Source organism: Equus asinus, chromosome 13 (genome assembly GCF_041296235.1).
Source record: "Equus asinus isolate D_3611 breed Donkey chromosome 13, EquAss-T2T_v2, whole genome shotgun sequence".
NCBI classification, from domain to species: domain Eukaryota; kingdom Metazoa; phylum Chordata; class Mammalia; order Perissodactyla; family Equidae; genus Equus; species Equus asinus.
The window spans coordinates 54784212-54803221 of NC_091802.1; the positions used below are offsets into that span (position 1 = coordinate 54784212).

Here is a 19010-nt window from a genome sequence, read left to right on the forward strand (position 1 = left end):
AAACTGACCGGAGTCTCCCGAGTCCGTCTCGGCAGCACCCCCCGCCGCCTCCCGCCCCAGGAGCCCCTGCCTGCAGGCGGGGAGCCTTTGCCAACGCCTCTGCCTGGGCCCCATCTGGGGGCGGCGGCAGGGGGCGACTTGCCTCTGGTGAGCTGAGAACCAGAGGCACATGTGGGTATTTGGGAGAAGGAAGGTGGCCCCAGATCAGCCCCGTGTCACACCACCGTCACCTCCCCCACACATACACACCTTCTAGGCTCTCTATTTCCCAGGTCTTGGCTTCTTGGCCAGCCACTCCCCTCCCCCTGCAATTCCGCCCTTTCCCTGCTCTGCTGGCCCTTCCCTCTGTGGTTTCTGCACCCAGTAGTGTGTGTGGGGCGGCAGGTCCCCAGACTTTCTTGCCCAGGCAGAGCTGCAGAATCTCCCAGCCCTCTCAGGTCTGGCCAGGCTGCTTCCAGCTCCTGTGGTCTGGCTGAGTCAGTTCTCTGTTGGGTCAAAGATGCAGGGGCTGGGAAGCCCAGGCCGGGCCCATTTGTTCAGAGCTACACGCCCATCTGGGGACTTTGAGCCCCGGCGGCCTCTGCCTGCAGTGTCAGGTTCTCTGCAGGATCTCCCGGTGTGGGGCTCATTCGCGTGGAATGGGGCTGGTCCGGGAGGAGTGGGGCCTCTTGGAGGCCGAGCTGGGAGTCAGCTGTTCACCTCTTGCCCCGCCAGGCCTTTCTCCTGCAAGGCCCGGAGGATCCTGATCCCAGAGAGTGTGCACTGCACTGGTGACCGAGAATCTAATAATAACCCCTAGTGTCCCTGTCACCCTCTGGCCTCAAGCAAACGGTAGCTGCCCTTCCCCGAGGAGGGGAGAATCAGGACCCGCTCCTGCTGTCCGGCGGGATCCCACTGGCAGCGATGGAGGAGGCAGCTGGGCGGGTTTGCCCCGCCCTCCCCCAAGCCCCGCCTGTGGAAGTCGGTGTTCCCTGAGAATGTGGCTGCCTGGGGATAGCTGGAGGGGATCTTCCGCTCCCAGTGAATGCATGAAAAGAGGAGGGCGGATATGATTTCAGAGACAGCTGTGTTGTTGCACGTGTGCGTGTGCCCCAAACCCTGCACCCCACAGCCTGCACCCAGAGTCTCTCGCCATAGCTTCCCCTGTCCGCTGCAGGAAATCTAAAGTCCAGGCTGGGCCAGGAAGACCTCGAGTGTGGGGAGGCGTGCTGGGGGACTCCCGTACCCCTCTGGGCCCCAGAGACCGCACCTGTCTGGCCAGCTGCTGTGGCTGGCAGGGTCTGAGCCTGCCCCACCCCTCTCAGTCCCATGGAGAGGTGGCAGCTGAGCCAGAGGGACCCACTCGCAGTCCCTGCCCCGTCGTCTCAGGGTTCTGACCCTGGCACACTGTGCTGGGCATCCAGTGACCCCAGAGGGCATCCCCTACTGGTGGGCCACGGCTCCTGGGCATCCTGACACGAGCCCCACCCCACCCTCCTGTTCCACTTAGGCCTCCCGAGGGCCCTGAATGGGAGATGAGTGTGGTGGGCCTGGAGGGGAAGTCTGGTTCTGGGTGTTATTTAAGGCAGCTCCTATTTTGGTAAGTTCCCCTGTTGTCTGACCATGGGTCTCTCCTGGACGTCCCCTTTCCTCCCGAGTGGCAGTCCCTGCCAGAGTCAGGCAGCAGGTCACTTAACACCATGGATTGGGTACCTTCTGCTATCAGTCATATTCAGCAAACTTGATTAGGGACAAGCTCTGTGCCAGACGTGGAGTGACACGTTGACCAAGACAGCCAGGGCCTCTGGGTTCGGTGCTGCGGCAGCTGAGTAGCTGGGGTTGGGCCTCTGCCATCCAGCTGTCTGGATTAGAATCCTAGTTTTATCACTTACTGTGTGTCCATGACAGGTGTCTGTACCTCTCTGAGCCTTGCTTCCTTCGTCTGCAAGTATTAAATGAGCTATTCCATGTAACATACTTGGTACGTAGAGGGTCCCATAGCACATCGTGGGACCCAGGGATATGACTTATTAGTCAGACTGGCCTTGAGGTCCAGCAACATGTCCAAATCCAGGACCCTGAGGAAAGAGAGCTACAGACCCTGATCAGGGAAGACTGGAAAACACAGGTAGAACTGGACAGTGCTGGCTTGTGGTACAGTGTGTGTGTGTGTGTGTGTGTGTGTGTACACCAAAGACTAAGTGGAGACCGAAACGGGCAGGTGCAGGCCTGGAGGAAAGCTCAGGGGAGGGGGCGGCCGTGCATGGATTTGGGAGGCAGAGGGAAGAAGAATGCAGGTGCCTCAAGGGCAGGTCGCCTGGTAAACGGGAGAATCCTGCACACGTTCAGCTCCCAGAGCCTCCCACTCACATCCTGGGGTCTTGGGCAGCAGGGAAGCCCCTGATGGTGACCCTTCCACCCCTCAGGGGATTTGATCCTGGGTCCCTGCTCAGGCCCTGGCCCGCGTCCACCAGGCTCCTGGGAGGTCGCCCGCGGGTCCACAGAGCAGCGAGGTGAGCACCAAGGTGGAGGAAGCTCCCGGCCCCGAGTGCTGTGTCTGGGGGGAAGCAGTCCAGACCCCCGGCTTGAGTCTGCTCACCTTTAGTGCACGAGAAGGAGCGGAGATGGAGATGATCCTGACTTCAAAGGGATAACGAAAGGACGCAGGAGTTAGAGGCTGTAACGCCTGTGGCCAGCGCCGCCTGGCACGGCATAAATTGCCACAAGTGTGGCTTGGGAAGGAGGGTACCCCAGCTGGCCAGGGACCCGCTGCGCAGAGCTGGGGACAGCAGAAAGGGCACCTGGCACAGCATCCAGCTGTGTCTCCCAGAACAAGCTTCGGGTTCCTCCTCGCCCCGGGAGTTGGTGCCACTGTCCCCGTCCCTGATCCACTCTGGAGGAGACCTGACTCTGATGTGCTAGTGGGCTTGAGATGTCTTGGTAAGTGCCCAGTGCCACGCACAGGCCTGCTGTTCCTGCCTCCGGCGTGCAGGAACCTCGGGGGTGCTTCCCGCCCGGCCCTCCTCTCCTGGCCTCGGGAGACCAGCCGTTCTTATGGGACACGCACGAGGAGGAAGAGGAGATGTTTTGGACTTTTTATACTTAGGCAAGCGTTGTCACATGTTAACTTTGGGTAGTTCAGTTCACAGACTCCCCAGAGAGTCTCGAATGTGTGTCCTCAGGCTAAGGGAGAGGACAGAGTGGGGGCTGGACCCAGAACTACAGGGCTTCTCCCCGTGCCCTCTCCCCTCGCCTCCCCCCACCCCACGACTTGGGGGCAAGTGTCAGGAGGATGGGGCAGGCGGGGAGCCCAGCTGTGGGGTTTGAGAGGAGCCAAAGTTGGGATGAGGAAGCCCCATTCATCCAGTGTGAACACTGAGTCATGGTCATCGGACAGTCACATTGTCCCCCACCCCCTACCGGCCCCAGGAAGTGTTCCCACTGTGTACCCCAGCCCCCCTCCCCTTGGCCTCACCCTAGTCGGGCTCTCTGTCTGACTGTCTCCTGGGGTCTTGGGTGAGGGACGCTCAGGCTGTTGCCTCCTCTCCCACCTAGTGCAGAAGCCCCTTGGCGTCCAGCTGCAGCAGAGGCTTCCTCAGAGTGCCCGTCAGTCCCTGCTGTCCCCAGCTTGGGTCCTGGCTTGTGCTCTGGGTTTCGGTTACAAAGTGACAAACCAGATCTAATGGAAGTCACTTTGATGAGGAGAGAGGCTGGAACCCGAGCCCTGATGTGGGGGCTGTGGACACGGGGTTGGGGCAGCCCAGGCAGCGGTGGCGGCTGCAGGGCAGGGGGAGGCGCTGGAGGGGAGGAGGTGCTGGGCGATGTGGGAACTTGTCCTTTCTTTCTGGGCTCTGTCTGTCAGAGCAGGAGGGCGTGTGAGCAGAGATCCCCGCTCCCTCTGGAAGGCAAGATCTCCCTCTTCCACACTGCACCCCCCTCCCACACCCATGGGGACTTGGAGTGTCAATTAGGAGCAGGAAAGTGATTGCCTAGTAGAAAGGCAAGGTGGCTGGGACACGGCTTTGCTGGTTAGACCTCCACTTCCCTCCTCCTTCCTGTTCTCCTCCTCCTTCCCTCCTCCTCCCCGACCTCCCTCCCTTCCTCTTTCCAACCCCCTCCGCTCCAGCCCCACTCTGGCCTCCCTCCCCTGGGAGACTTGGAGGCTGAAGCGCTAACAGAGGACCGCCGCGTTTGCGTTTCATTTGCGTTCCCCGGGGCTGGGCGGGCGTTCTCCGTAACCTACTTGAGGCCAGCAGTCCAGCTAGGGCCCCGCTGCTGAGTCCCAGGGCCCTGCACGGGATGGACTTGCAGGAGGTCGGGAGGCTGTCATGGACTGAGAGAGCGTGAATAGGGGAGCCCACCGCAGGGACAAAGGTGGGGTGGGGACAGGCTGTGGTTTGGAGATGGAAATGGCACCAACCCATGTCTTAACCACTTCTAGGAGGCCCTTCCTTGCTGGGTGGGCACACATGGTAGAGTCAGTGGGTTCCCATCTGGGGATAGACTGAGAGTGGAACTGTCCAGAACGCAAGCTAGAAGTCTGGGTCGCCGGGAGAAGTCTAGGTACTAACCAGGCTCTAATTGATACAAAAGGTTTGTCTGGGTTTTTCTCAGTTTTTTCAGTAGGGATAACTTACAGGAAACTTTTACGCACCTCAGTGCTTGTGTGTGTGACACCATCCCGATCAAAGCATATTCCTGATCCCCAGGAGGCTCCCTCATGCTCCCTCCCAGTCGAGACCTGCCCAAAGGTAGCTCCTGTCCGGACCTCCATCACTACAGATTAATCTCTCTGAGTTTGCACTTTATGTAAATTGACGCACACAGTCTCTGCTGTTTTGCGTCTGGCTTATTTCCTCCAACATTACGTCTGTGAGGTTCATCCACATTGCTGTGTGTAACCACAGTTTACTTTTCACCGCTGCGTAGTATTCCATTTTAGGACTAGAAGACATTTTCTGTATCCATTCTCTCATTGGTGGACATCTGGGTTGTTTCCCATGGCTCTTACTGCTGTGTCATGTGCTGTGAACATTTGTGTGTGTATCTTGTGGGGACACCAGCTCTCCTTTCTGTAAGGTAATTCTCCAGGAGTGGAATTGCTAGGTCACAGACTGTGCATGTTGCACAGTGGTTTGCAAATTGTTAAGGGGCTCCCTGGGTTTTAGCAGAAGGGCCTTGGGCTTGACACGGGGTGGCCAAGACAAAGCATGGCATTTCTATCCACTCCTCAATCAGAGAAGGCTCTGATATCGGGGCTCCACTAAGTGAGTCTGTTTGAAGAAAAGGCTAAGCTGCTGGGTAAAGTTGGAGAGCTTCCACTGACACTAATCCAGGGCTTCCCGGACTTGAATGGGATACAGATGGCCTGGGATCATCTCTGGAGGCAGTTCTGATTCACTAGGTCTAGGGTGGGGCCTGAGAGTCTGCATTTCTAACCAGCTCCCAGAAGATGCCAGTGCCGTGGGTGGGTCGCGGGTCAGTCAACTTCACTTTGAGTAGCAAGGTTCTGTCCTTGGCCCCTTCACCTCGGCCTGGGGCTACAGGGTCACGGGCTGGGGTGGGAAAGTGGCAGCTCCTTTCCACTGTCTCACAGGGCAGGGGCCTCCTGGGTCAGTACTTGGGATGGGTCTAGTGGTCCAGACTGGAGAGGCCCCGCCCCTGCCCCCCCCCCCCCACCCCGTGACGCCTTCAGCAGGGGTGATGTGTTCAGGTGCCCTGGGCCTTCCCAGCTGCCTGGAAGAGGGCTTAGCATCCATGCTGCCGAGCGAGGGAGGCAAGGGGGGCGGCAGGTTCCTGACAGTACCTGTGACGTATTTATCCCAGGTGGAGGTGAAAGCCCCAGTTAAGTCAAATCCACCTCTCTACTCCCAAACGAGTCATCTTTCCTGCCATCTTCTGGGCTGTCCCCACGACTTCAGCCATTTGTCGCTGAGGCTCAGAAGCCTGTTGGTCCAGGTGACCTGTAGAGCAGCTCGAGCCATCACAGGGGCAGGGCAGGCCTAGCAGGTGCCTTCATCACTGTGAGGCTCCTCCCACCCCCAGTGGCCTCAGGCCTCAGGACCACACACCCCAGCCTCTGATTTTCAGTGTTGTCTACTGGTGTGTGTGTTCCGGCACGAGGCTTGTCTCCTCCTTAGACCGGAGAGGTCCCAGCATCTCCCCTACTCTGCCGATCGCCACTGCCAGCATACGGGTCCCCTGAAATGGGCTCTTGCCTGACAGCCAAGACTGGAGCGCTGGGGTTCTGGATGGGCACCACTCAGGGGGCACGTGGAAAGCAGGGTGAGGCTGTCAGCTCAGGAGCCTGACATAGAGCCAGGTCCAGGCCTGGCTGGCGGCCACCAATCCTAGTGCCATCTGGTGCCCATCTGGCTGAATCAATAGGGTGGAGGGCGTTGGGGGGGTGGCACTGTGGGCCTCCTGACCGACAGCAGCTCCCTTTGTGGCACCCCAAGGTGCTCAGCGGGCCCGAGACGGCACCTCCTGCCCCCCTCCAGAATTCTGGGCTTTGCTCCTACCATTGGCACCTGGGGCTCAGCTGTCCCTTTCGGGATATACATCTGCAGGTGTGCGTCCTGACTTCCCTCTGCTCCCCCAGCACAGAGCTGGCTTCTTGTTTCTCTGGATAGACCCCAACACCTCGAACAAGGCTCAGAGGAAGGAGATATGCCAGGCTGCCCCTTCCTGGGCTGTCCCAGGTCCCACTTAGCTTCTGAGACATCCTGCTCAAGCTCCATCTCCTCCAGGAGGTCTCGGATGCTCTGCTGCGCTTGGACGTCTGTCTCCCTCAGTCCCACAGCTCAGCGCCCCCAGCCCTCACTGTCGGGTGATCACTCCCATGTTGGCTCTTGAGCAGCTCTGAGCCCGTCCTCAGGCAGAGCGCAGTCCAGGTCTTCATGTGGGGCTGGGGGCCACAGACCTGGGGGCCAGCCTTGAGCAGCTCCTCCCTCACCTCCACCTCAGCTGACCACAGCCCATCCACTGGTCTCGTGTCCTCGGCCCCCACCGGAGCCTGAGCTCCATCTCTCCCCACACCTCACCCATTTTGGTGCCCGACACTCCGTGTCCAGAGCAGGAGCTTCAATCGGAGCAGGAGGGAGGATGGGCGACAGACAGCTCAGTCCCGGTTCCTGCACCCACAGCCCCAGGGGGAGCTCAGGGCCCAGGGGGAGGGCGCTTCCCCCGCACCCCCCCATGGGACCAAGTGCTGACCCCTGGCCTCTCCCTCTTCAGTCTCTGCTGTTCCTGGGGCTGGTGGCCGCCATCTGCCTGGGCCTGCACCTCATCCTCCTCGCGGCTTACCTGGTCTGTGTGTGCTGCTGCAGGCAGGACGACGCGGTGCAGACCAAGCGGCGCAGCTCCTGCTGCGTCACCTGGACGGCCGTGGTGGCCGGGCTCATCTGCTGGTGAGTGTCCCTCTGTCCTGTTCTCGGTCTGCAGGGGGCGAGGCCGGCCCAGGGCCCACTCCGTGGACACAGTGGATGAAAGGGAGCCTGACTATCTGTGTCTTGCCAGTGGCTAACCCCATGACCAAGAGACCCCCTTCCACTCCCCTGCCGCCAGCCCCCAACAAACCCCAAATGGCTCATCAGCTGTCTGGCCATATTCTCCTGACTGAGCTCTGGGTCCCTCGATGGGAGAGCCTGTCCCCAGCATGAAAGCTGTCCCTTTTCTTGCCGAGCAACAGGAATTGGATGCCTGGGGTAGTGATGGGGGTCTCCCTAGTGTGCCCCAACCCAGTCCAGACGCGGTGTGCCTGGCAGCCCCCCAGGGAGCTCCCTGAGCGGTTGACCAGGTGGCATGCCCAAACAGGGCATCTCTGCTCTCTGCATCCTTGTCCCCTCCCAACTGCTGCCCTGGGTCTATGAGGTCAGAGAAAGTCTGACTCTAGCCCCAAGCAACTCATCATCTCACGAGATCAGCAGCTCTTAGTGCCGTCGGCCGGGTCTTCTTTGCTTTGGAGGGTGAAGGGGGGATTTCTAACTCTGCGTAAGAGCCTGTGCTGCCCAGGCGGTGTCCACACACACACTGGCCCTGTTTTCGGTTGTATTTTTCTTGTTTTCTTATCTGCAGAGGTTTTTCCAAAAGGCTCAGCTCCACCCTGAGATGCTTTTGGGGGTGGTCCCTCGAGGGATAGATGGATTCCCTCATTGCTAAGTGCCCATTATGTCCTTGAACCCACAGTGGGACTCACCCCGCTGTCCCAGCAGCAAGATGGGGGGCAGACAGGACACAGGGAGCCTGGGGGTGGGGATGCCGGGGTTCCCATCCTGGTGGCTCACCTCGCCACTGCAGGTCCTTCTCCAGTAGAGCCCGCCCCCGATCCCGTCATGCCTGCAGCATGAGGCTGTCAAAGGCAAAAGATGCGCAAGAACCGGAGCAGCGCTGCAGGGAAGACAAAGCCCTAAGCACGTGGAAGGGGCTTCAATCATGAACTTAAAGGAGAGAGCCCAGCCCGGGTCGGGAGTTCAAAGAGTATGACTCCCAGCAGACAGGAGCTCGGTGGTACTTGCCACCCAGGGAGCCCTCTCGTGTGAGCGCAGATTTTTTTGAAACACTACAAAGTCTCTACAAAGAAGAATACTTTGGAACAGTAAGGATGACTTTGGAGGGTCAATTCCAATAAGTAATAATCACCTGCCGGTTAAAGAAAACTCAGAACACAAGGTGCATGTGGCATGACTCAGTCTACAAAATTCTACGTGTTCCTTGTGCCAGGCAAGAGCGAGCCAGTGGTAGAAAAAAAACAGGCATCAATTCTGCCTTCTTGCAGCTCTTGGTGGACTGGGGAGGCAGAGAATCTTGCACTTGTTTGATTGGAATAATTGTAAACTGAGGAGGGGGTTTGGAGGAAAGGAATAGGCAGAGTCGGGTGGCCTACCCGAGTTGGCGTCACAAAGGCACCAAGATCATACGACGAGGCATTAACTAGGCACAGGTAGGGGTAAGGTGGGAGGAGATACTTCCCCACAGAGGGAAGAGGAGTGTGTGCAAAGGCCCTGTGGCAGGAGGGGGCACGACATGTTTAAGGAACTGAGAGAATCCAGTGCGCCCCGAGCAGAGAGGGTGGATGAGGGGACTGGGGTGGGGGGCTGCAGGGGTGGCAGGATCAGCAGTAAGTGCAGTGGAAGACAGAGGGCGTGGGTGATAGTGTGAGAAGACACAAGAAAGGCAGACGGGACCCAAACCACACAGGAGCTTCCAGGCTCTGTCAGGGATTTAGGTGTTTATTTAAGAGCAGTGGGAGCCACTGTAAGCAGGGGGTTGGCGAGGAGGCAGGGGGCCTCATAAGTCAGGTCTAACCAGAAACCAGACCACGGAGTGTTCAGAACATGAAGAAGTGGTGGCCCGGGTGATGGAAGAGCTCGGGGGCCAGAAGGGGCGGAGAGAGACTCCGAGATAAACAGCAGCAGGAGCCACAACCACCTGCAGGCCAGAGGGACAGAAGGAGAGGCGGTGTCCCCACGGGAGCAGGAACCGCAGTGGGCCGGAGCCACACGGCAAACACAGCAGCTGCTGCAGAGGGAGGGGGACAAGTACCCTGGCTTCCCCCTCCTCCGCCTCCAGTCTCCTGCCAGTGCCCCCACTGGTCAAACCCACCAGATGCCAACTGGCAGGGGAGCCTGAGAAATTCAGTGTGAGGGGGTCAGCCCTCCGTGATGGAGAGCAGAGTGGGGGATGGGAAGAAACAGATTAAAAGGCAAACAGGCCCAGGACAGGTCCAGTGATGAGATTGTCGCACTGACCACAGGGCAGAGGGTGGGCTCTCAGGTGGCCCAGGCCAAGAGCCATGGTCCTCGCACTTGGACAGGGGACAAGGGCCTGCATTTGGTGGTGAGCTGGATGGGGGGGTGAGGGCGGAGGGTCCTGGCTTAAACAGCTGGACGGGTGATGCGATGCTGTCCGCTGAGATGCAATGCGCTGGCAGAGAACCAGACAGAGGCAGAAGGCCACAGCGGGGACCACGTGGGTTGGGCTTAAGGTGCCTTTGAAGCATCCAAGTGGCGATGGTGAGGGCACCCATGGAAAGTCAAGGCTGGACTTAGAAATTCAGGGTCATGAGAGTGGACAGCACAGAGGCCATGGATGCAGGTGCAATCTGGTAAAGGAGGGATGCAAAGTGGGACGGGAAGAGGGCCCAGGACCAAGCCTCGGGGAGCAAGGGGGAGCCAGGAAGGATGAGGAAAGCCACAATGGCGCAGGGCCACGGGGCAGCACGCCTCAGAGGAGGCGGGGCTGGAAGATGACCTTGGGTCGGTGACGTGGAAGTCAGCAATCAGCTCTGCTGGAGTTGTGCTCAGTTGGAGCCAGGGCGGAGTGAGCCGAGGGAGAGAGGCAGGGAAGGAGTAGAAAAAGCAGAGGTGGAGGATGGGAGGTGAGGCGGGGGACTAGGGGGAGAATAGGGCTCTGATAATAAGGGTCGGAGAAGAAGGAGGCAATCCATAGAAGAAACTACGATCAAGGGGTCCCCAAAAAGGAGATGGGGTGTGAGAAGAGATCCCGTGCTCCTCTGTTTGGGGACGGTGATCTTACATGTGGGAAAGACAGTGGTGTTGTCCCACCAGAGAGAGGGCAGAACCACCAACTCGTTTATTCTGTTTTTCCCCTCAAGCAGAATGGTGGGTAGGGCCCAGGCAGGACCACTGACACCAGGAGGGGGCTGAGGGACCCTCTTTAAACAGCCAGGCAGTTTCTGGCCTTGGAAGACGGTGTGCAATTGCACAACCCCTGCTGGGCATCTCCGATAGGTCCACAGACTAGGAGAAGGCACAGAACTAGAATGCCCCGTTCTCAAAAACAGGGAAAGGGAGGCCTGAAAGGATGCTGAATCCCCAGAAAACTCTAGATCATGACACAGATAACTAGAAGGGAAGGTTAGAAACATGAGGAGCAGACAAAGGTATTTTTCAGAGCATAATAAAATCTCTTTTTAAAATAAAGTTACCAAAGGGAAGATGATGGAAATAGAATATGTCTAACATATGACTGTTTCAGCTGGGCTTTCATCAAGGCCTCACAGTCTCCATGTGGATGCGGTGGAGAGAGACGGACGGGACGGTGGTGCGGTTAAATGGAATCAAAGGTTGAACAATCCTGGTTGAATCCAAAGAATCCTGATTCACACACCGGATCGCCTAACTGCAGCTCGTGTGTATTAGGCACATGAAGCATGTGGGGAGCTTGTTTTAAAGTGCTTGTTCCAGGACCACACTGACTCGGTGGGCCCGGGGTGGGCGCCCCTTAACTACACTTTGAACAGGCACTCCAGGTGATTCTGTGCTGCGGTCCATGGACCACTTCCTGAGAAACACTGACTTAGATGTCAAGAGTAACAGTCTCCCGGGGGATTCCATCCTCGGCCCTGTCCTGGTTAAAGAAAGAAGAAAAGGTCTAAGTGTATGCATGTGTGCATTCATCTTTCCCCCCCTAAATTAGCGTTTTGGTTGAAAACTCAGGAGGCTGCTTAAAGAATCTTCAGATGACCCCCAGTGGAGTGGATCGGATCAAGTGTGATAGATGACAGAGGCCAGAATGGAGATGATTTGTTCGGGCTGGAATGTTGGACTAAAACCAACTAGATGAAATTTCGCAGGGATGGAGTTCTGCTTTTGGTTAAAACAAACAAAAATCGATGCAGCATATAGGAGGGAGGAGAGGCTGGGCTTGGTGGCAGTCGCTATGAAGAAATCCAGGGGTGTAGGTAGACCACGAGGTCAGTGGTGGGGAGGGGGCACCCAGGGTGTTAGCCCCCTGCTCTTGGAGCTGATGGACACCTGGGCCTGGGTGCTTCACTCCGAGGCCACGTTTAAGAGCAGCATTGCCCAGTTAGAGAGAGTTGAACCTAGAGGACGGTGATGATGGAGACGAGGGCGGGAGGACACATGTCTGACTTGGGGAGCAGGAGAGAAAGGGTGATGCGGAGCCCCATTCAGATGTCTGATGGGCTGTCTTGTAGAACTGGAGGCTCATTCTGGGCTGCCCCAGAGGACAGCCAAGAACCAGTGGGTGAGTGGTTCAAGGAGGTAGGCTTGGCTCAATGTAAGAAGGCACTTTCTACAAGCTGGCAGTTTTCAGTAGGACAGGCTGCCTCATGGTGCCATGGGGAAGGAGAGAGAATGGAGGGGGCATCCCCGACTCCTGGGGGTTTCCAGAGAGATAGTGTGGTTTCATGAGACCTCAGTGGTCACCAGGCCAACCTCTGTCAGTCACCCGGGGAACAGGTTCCTGGGTCCCACCCAGACCTACTGCTTCAGAGTCGCTAGGGCCAGGCCAGCAATCTTCCACCCTTCAGAGCCATGGGATGGAGCACGGGCGTGTTTTCCTGCTGCCTAAATGAAACGTGCCCTAGAGTTAGTCAGCCAGGCTGGGGACAGGCTGGGGACAGCCTTCACCCCCGAGCCCCTGCACCTGCCAGAGCTTTAGACATCATCCCTACTCCCAGGAAAGAGTTCCTCAGCTAAAGTCAAAACCTGCTCTCTGTAGATGTTTACAGCAGCTTCATTGATTATGGCCAAAACCTGGAAGCAACCGAGATGCCCTTGAGTGGGTGAATGGATAAACAGACTGCGGTCCATCCGGACAGTGGAATATTATTCAGTGCCGAAGAGAAATGAGCTAGCAAGACTGAAAGGACATGGGGGGCTTTTTTTTTTTTTTTTTTTGAGGAAGATTATCCCTGAGCTAACTGCTGCCAATCCTCCTCTTTTTGCTGGGGAAGACTGGCCCTGAGCTAACATCCATGCCCATCTTCCTCTACTTTATATGTGGGATGCCTGCCACGGCATGGCTTGTCAAGTGGTGCCATGTCTTCACCCGGGATCCGAACTGGTGAACCCAGGGCCACCAAAGCGGAACGTGCGCACTTAACCCCTGCACCACCGGGCTGGCCCCCTGGAGGAGTCTTAAATGCATATCACTAAGTGAAAGAAGCCGATCTGAAAAGGTTACATAGCGTATGATTCCAACTATATGACATTCTGGAAAAGGCAAAACTATGGAGACAGTAAAGAGATCCGGGGGTGGCGGGAAGAGAAGGATGAAGAGGTGGAGCACGGGAATTTTAGGACTACAGCCATGTGCTGCATAATGACGTTTCGGTCAACAAGCTTTCAGTCAATGTCAGACCACATATACGGTGATGGTCCCATAAGACTAGTGCCATGCCCATTGGATTAGGTGTGTAGTAGGCCATGCCATCTAGGTTTGTGTAAGTACACTGTATCATGTTCACACAAAGACCGAATTGCCTGACTCATTTCTCAGTGTGTCCCCATATGACTGTATTCTGTAAGATGCTATAGGAATGGGTACATGTCGTTATACATTTGTCCAAACCCATAGAATGTACAACACCAAAAGTGAAGCCTAATATAAGAGTGAACCCTATTGTAAATAATGGACTCTGGGTGGAACCACGTGTCAGTGTAGGTACACTGATTGTGAGGGATGCTGATGGTGGGGGATGCTGATGGTAGGGGATGCTGACGGTGGGGCATGTTGGTAGGGGAGGCAGGGAATATATGGGAAATCGCTGTACCTCTGCTCAATTTTGCTGTGAATCTAAAACTGCTCTAAAAATAGCGTATAAAAGAAAGAAAAACATTCTCCTCTGGGTGTCACCTCTAACTTTATTTGGGTCTTGCCTGTAGTGCTGCGGTGGGTGTTGGTTTCTATGGAAACAGCGAGACCAACGATGGGGTGTACCAGCTGATCTACTCCTTGGACAACGCGAACCACACCTTCTCTGGGATCGATACCCTGGTAAGACTTACAGGCAGCTGGCCGGGCCGGGGGCAGCCCGTGAGGTCACTGTGGTCAGAACAAGGGCCCCAGTCAGATCCCAGCCAGCTCGGCTCCAGGGGAGTCTGGACCCCACTTTGGGCTTTAGTTGGTCCCGCCAGGAGCAAACAGGCAATTTCTGCTCCCCTGGCTGGGAGGGGTGGCCGGGATGGGGTGAGGACCAAAGGAGAAAGGCTGATAGGTCCTGGGGGCACGAGGGTGACCGTGGGATCATCTCCAGGAGAGCTGAACACTTTCCTGTTTGTCCAAGGAGACCCTGCCCACGGAAGACCAGCCCCACAGTGTTTTCATGTTCACTCTCAGTGCTGCGTATAGAGTATATGGGGTCCAGGACATGTCAAGGGGGAAAACTATTCAAAACCAAGTGAAGCACCCTGTGGAGTGGTGAGGCTCTGCCCGAAACCCAGCAAGGGGTCCTCTGGGCTCTGGCTTCTGGGCACCGTGACCCCCACTGGGGGCTCAGGGTGAAGGACTGTCTTGGGCCGGACAAAGGAGATGTGAGCCTTTTAGGGCAGGAAAGGGCTGCTCTGCTGAGCCTGTGGCCTGAGTGAGAGGCTGAGAGGCCCGGGGGTTGGGCAGCCTTGGCCCCTGAGTGCGTGTCGTCTTCCCTGTAGCACCCGGTCTTGGGGCTGATTTTCCAGGCAGCTCTGGTGCCCTAAGGAGCCGGGCCCCAGGGTGGCTCTCAAGGAAACCAGTCCTTGGACATCCACACCGTTTCCAATCCCCTCTGGGCCAGGTCCCCAGCAAAGGGGTGACCTCAGCAAATAGCCCATTTGTGTCAGGCAGCCTCAACCACAGTCCAACCCCAACCGGAGCGTGTGGACATTGCCCTGGCTCTCGCTGGAAGAGGATTTGACCTCATTGCCCCTCCTTCTCCCTTAAGCTCTTCTAAGGCCTTAATCCCTCAGCTGGCCCCTCAGGAGGGGCTCACCTTAAAGAGACAGCTGTGCTGCTCATCAGCGCCCGGGATGGCTGGGGAGGAGGCTCTGGCCTCAGCCCTCCTGGGGAGCTGAGGGTCAGGGTCCAGGCCAGGGGCCCAGCTGTCCTGCGGAGCTCATCCGTCCACCCCTGGGTCCTCTGGCACCCGTCCATGGGGACTGAGCTGTCTGGACGCCGGGCTGAGGCAATTCTGCAGGGTGAGGGTGGGGCGGCTGGGATGGGGAAGCCAAGGGCAGCCTTGTGGGACTGACCACAGCCTGACCAGCCTGGAGGCCTGGGTGTGATACCCGCCCCCCCCCCTGCGCTGGTGGGAGGGGCTCCACAGCACCGCCCTCCAGGCTCTGCCTCGGCCGCCTCCTCCCCCCACAGCACCAGAACCCCCAGAGGAGGAACTCAGCCCTGAAAGAATCCCCTGCCGGGGCAGCCCCAGAGCCATGACCTTCACTGGCTGACTTGTGACCATTATAGGGAATGGCCCTTGTCTCTCCCGGGAGCTGAGGAAGAGAGTACCAGAGCTGTCCTGATGGAAGATTTCCGTTCTTCAAGTCCCTGTCCCACGGGGTGAGGGTTGTGCAGGGAGATGAGCTGGGAACGAGTGCCCAGGTTGTGTTCACCCACCCGGGGGCTGAGGGCCAGGTTTGGACATTTCGCAGCGAGCCCCACATCTCTCAAGTCCCCCGTGGTCCCCAGGGGAAGATTCTTGTGTCTCTGGACGTCAGCCCCTGGTCCTCTCTCCACCATTTCTGAAAAGTGAGGACAGGAGCTCGTGATGGTCCAGCCAGCTGGGAGCCGATCGCTCCCAACGATGACCACCTCCTGCCTCTGGGTGAGGCCTGGGGGCCCCTGGGGCCCAGGCACAGGTTGCTTTCTCGGGGTGGAGGGGGCTGGTTTGAGCCTGAGGGTGGGCACCCAACACTTCCAGTCCCGAGGGCTCCCCGGATCCGAAGGTGAAGACCTCATATTAGATAAATGATGTTAGATGAGATAATGGCCGTGAAAGTGCCTGGTAATCTACAAAGTACCCTCCAAATGGAGGTGACCATGATAATGAGTGCTATTATTATAATCACTATAATTATATATATTACTATAATCACCACGAAGGAGAGAGGAGGCTTAGATGAGGGGGAGGGTGGGACTCCTGGAACAGGTCAGACCTGGGCCAGAGCAAGGTGGACCTCCCAGGTTCCCCTTTCCTGGACCAGAAGCCCCACGCCTGCACCCCACCCTGAGGGAAGCTTAGGCCTTGGTTGGGGGTACTGCAGCTCAAGGCTCAGGCAGGCTGGGCAGGGGTCTGGCTCAGCTGCACGCTCCGGTTTGGGGGATCAGAAAGGGTTATTTGGGAGTGCCGGTTGAGTCCTTTCTCTGCAACCAGTGCGCCCCATCTGGGCCCCATTGACTCACACAGGGGACCAGGCACACCTCTAACCCCTCAGAGTCTCAGCTTAAAATTAGGGCCTGGGGCCCTACAGCCCCTTAGAGTTCAACTGACACGGGTTTAAGGCCCGCATTCCAGGGGCCAGCATGGCTCGTCCCAACTCTCATCTGAGCCGGCAGCAGGCCTATGGGGCAGCGTTTGGGTGAAGAAGCTGGGGCCCAGGGAGGTTGTTCCTGGCCCAGGGTTGGAAGCTAGTCCGTGTCAGAGCAAGAGCTGGAACTCAGGTGTTCTGGGCTTAGCCCTTCCCTTCAAGGATCCGAGACGGGGGCCCTCCCCCACAACCTGCGGGGGCTCCACCCCTTGGTCTCCTGGTGGGCCTGCCCTTTAGAAAACCCTCCTCATTAAGTTAAGGAGCCTCCTCCCACCCAGAGGTTTTCAAACCTGAACTTGCATCAGAATCCCCTGGAGGGCTTGATAAGCTGGAGTCCTGGGCCCCAGCCCTGAGTTTCTGATCCTGTCGGTCTGGGCTGGGCTGAGAATTTGCATTTCTAATGAGTTCCCAGCTGATGTGCTGATGCTGCTGGTGCAGAAACCACACCTGGAGCACCCAGGCCTCATCCTCGGGATGACAGCTTCCTCCACCTGCCAGCGCGCCCCTCACCCCACCCCAGCCTGGGGAGCTGAGCTGTCCCTCTTGTGCACAGAGCGAGCCCTGAGCCCTGTTCCCTCTCTGGAGCGTCCTGTCTCTGTCTCCCTGAGGGGAGCTCTGGGTACAGAACCTCAAAGGCCTGGGGGTGGAGCGGGAAATGGGGCTGTAAGTAGGTCAACATTGTGATTTTTATTTTTTTGTTTTGTATTGTTTGCTATGGGAAGACATCAGGAGGAAAGAGGGCCCGGCAGATGTTTACTGGCTTTTGGTTTTTTTCAAGGAGGGATTTAAGAAATAGAGAAGTTAAAAATGTAGAGCTATGGAAGGAGGAAAAGTGGTCTTACAGAGAAAAAGTCACAGATCATTTTCAACAGCCTTTGCGCTAAAGTTGCTTATTCTGATAGAGAAATATGAAAATATCACGTGGAACAGAGTTTGCTCCTAATGTTAGCATTTAATAATAGAGCCTTTTGGGTCGCTGGCGACAAAGCACTTGTACGTTGATCTTAGGGAACTGAAAAGGGAAGTTTATTAGGGCAATGTTTAGTTACTGAATTGACTTCTACATGTCACCCGTTCTCCCCCCAACCCCACCCCCCGTGGGAAACTACAAGCTGCCAAATCTGTAGGGTGTAGACCATCTCTGCACAGTGGTGTCTCATAGTGCTTAACCAGCTCGTAAGCACCAGGAACAAGCCAGAAACTGGAACAAAGAGGGCCATTCTCTCTTCTGGAACCAGGAACTCGCAGTATAGTGCACATGTGAAAGGCCACAGAGTTGCCATCAGGTCCCCGAGGCAGGGAAGTCTGGCTGTGGGAAGGTCGGGCCCTTGTTCTGTGTCATTTTTATCTTCCTTCTAGCCCTGTGGGAGCTGCAGGCTGCCCAGAGGAGGATTAGCACACACTCCCCCCTCCAGCCAGCCGTGCGCGTTGGTTTAACGTGACAGCATCAGAACAACAAAGCCCTTCTTCCCCTCACCGCCAGCACGCAGGCTCAGAGCCGGCTTCGCCTTCAGAGGGACATGCTTGGGGTCCCTGGACCCTGCCGGAACCCCGCATCTGGGCTGTTCGGAAGCACGTTTCCGATATGAGCTCTACTGGTGCTCCTTGTTTGAAAGCCAAGGACAGTCACTGCCATCGTCCTTCCTTCTCTACCTTTGAATAGAAAGTTGCTTCCTTCAGGGTCCACTCAACTCCAGGCCCTTAAGGCCCAGCCAAGGGACAGAAGCCTGTCCATCCACCTGGCAGGACAGACGTCCAGGGAGAGCATGAGCGCACCAAGAAGGCGCCGATTTCCTGCTCCCGTCACATGTGCAGGCTCCTCGCAGGCAGGATCGGGTCTGTCTGTTATTTCAAAGTTCCATTGTTCTGCCTTCGCTCCGGTTCAGGACAGCAAAGCCTTTCTCTTGGGAGGCATTTAGAAACCCCAATGTGGGAACAAAAAGGTCAGGTAGCAACAGAGGAACAGTTCGGTTTCAACATTTTATTCCTCACTCTGGAAAAGAGTTCATAATCCAGAGTGTTTAAAGTTTTAAGAGAATCTGCAAGGAACAAAAATGGATTCTCTTGTTTCCCCATCTGGGTCTCTCTTTGTAGTAAGGCGTTGGATCTTGGAGCTGAGGCCCTGGTTAAGGCTCTGATGGGGGCCTGCCCCCTGGATGGAGGGACATGAGGGCTGGGTGGGGAGTGGGGCCTCTGTCTTCCACCCTCCCTCTGGGCGGCAGCCTCGTGAGCTCTTCAGGGCTGGGGCAGCAGGCATGGTGCATTCATTCTAGCCCGAGCAGCCATCGTTGTCTTTTTTTTTTTTTTTCTGCTTTATCTCCCCCAACCCCCCCTGTACACTGTTGTGTATCTTAGTTGCATGTCCGTCTAGTTGTGGGAAGTGGGACACCGCCTCAAAGTAGCCTGACGAGTGGTGCCATGTCCGCGCCCAGGATCTGAACCCTGGGCCGCTGCAGCGGAGCACACAAACTTAACCACTCGACCACGGAGCCGGCCCTTCTCTTTTTTGGTGAAGATTGGTCCTGACCTAACATCCGTGCCCATCTTCCTCTATTTTATATGTGGGATGCCTACCACAGCACAGCTTGATAAGTGGTGCATAGGTCCACACCCGGGATCCGAACCGGTGAACCCCACGCCACCGAAGCGGAGTGCACAAACTTAACTGCTACACCACCGGCCCGGCCCCCCAAGCAGCCGTCTTCTGCTCCTTGCAGACCTTGCCCTCCAGAGTCAGAGTCAGGGGATTTACCTCGCTGC

The 19010-nt window shown here is 57.1% G+C and overlaps 1 protein-coding gene across 2 annotated transcripts in view; it reads left to right on the plus strand.

Moving 5' to 3' along the window:
• TTYH2 (tweety family member 2) overlaps window positions 1–19010 on the plus strand; it is a 41275-nt gene that overhangs the window by 646 nt on the left and 21619 nt on the right. For both annotated transcript variants that reach the window (XM_014839606.3, XM_044744845.2), the window contains exons 2-3: window positions 7216–7388; window positions 13632–13743. In XM_014839606.3, coding sequence (XP_014695092.2) covers window positions 7216–7388; window positions 13632–13743 — 285 coding nt within the window. The remainder of the gene's footprint in view (window positions 1–7215; window positions 7389–13631; window positions 13744–19010) is intronic.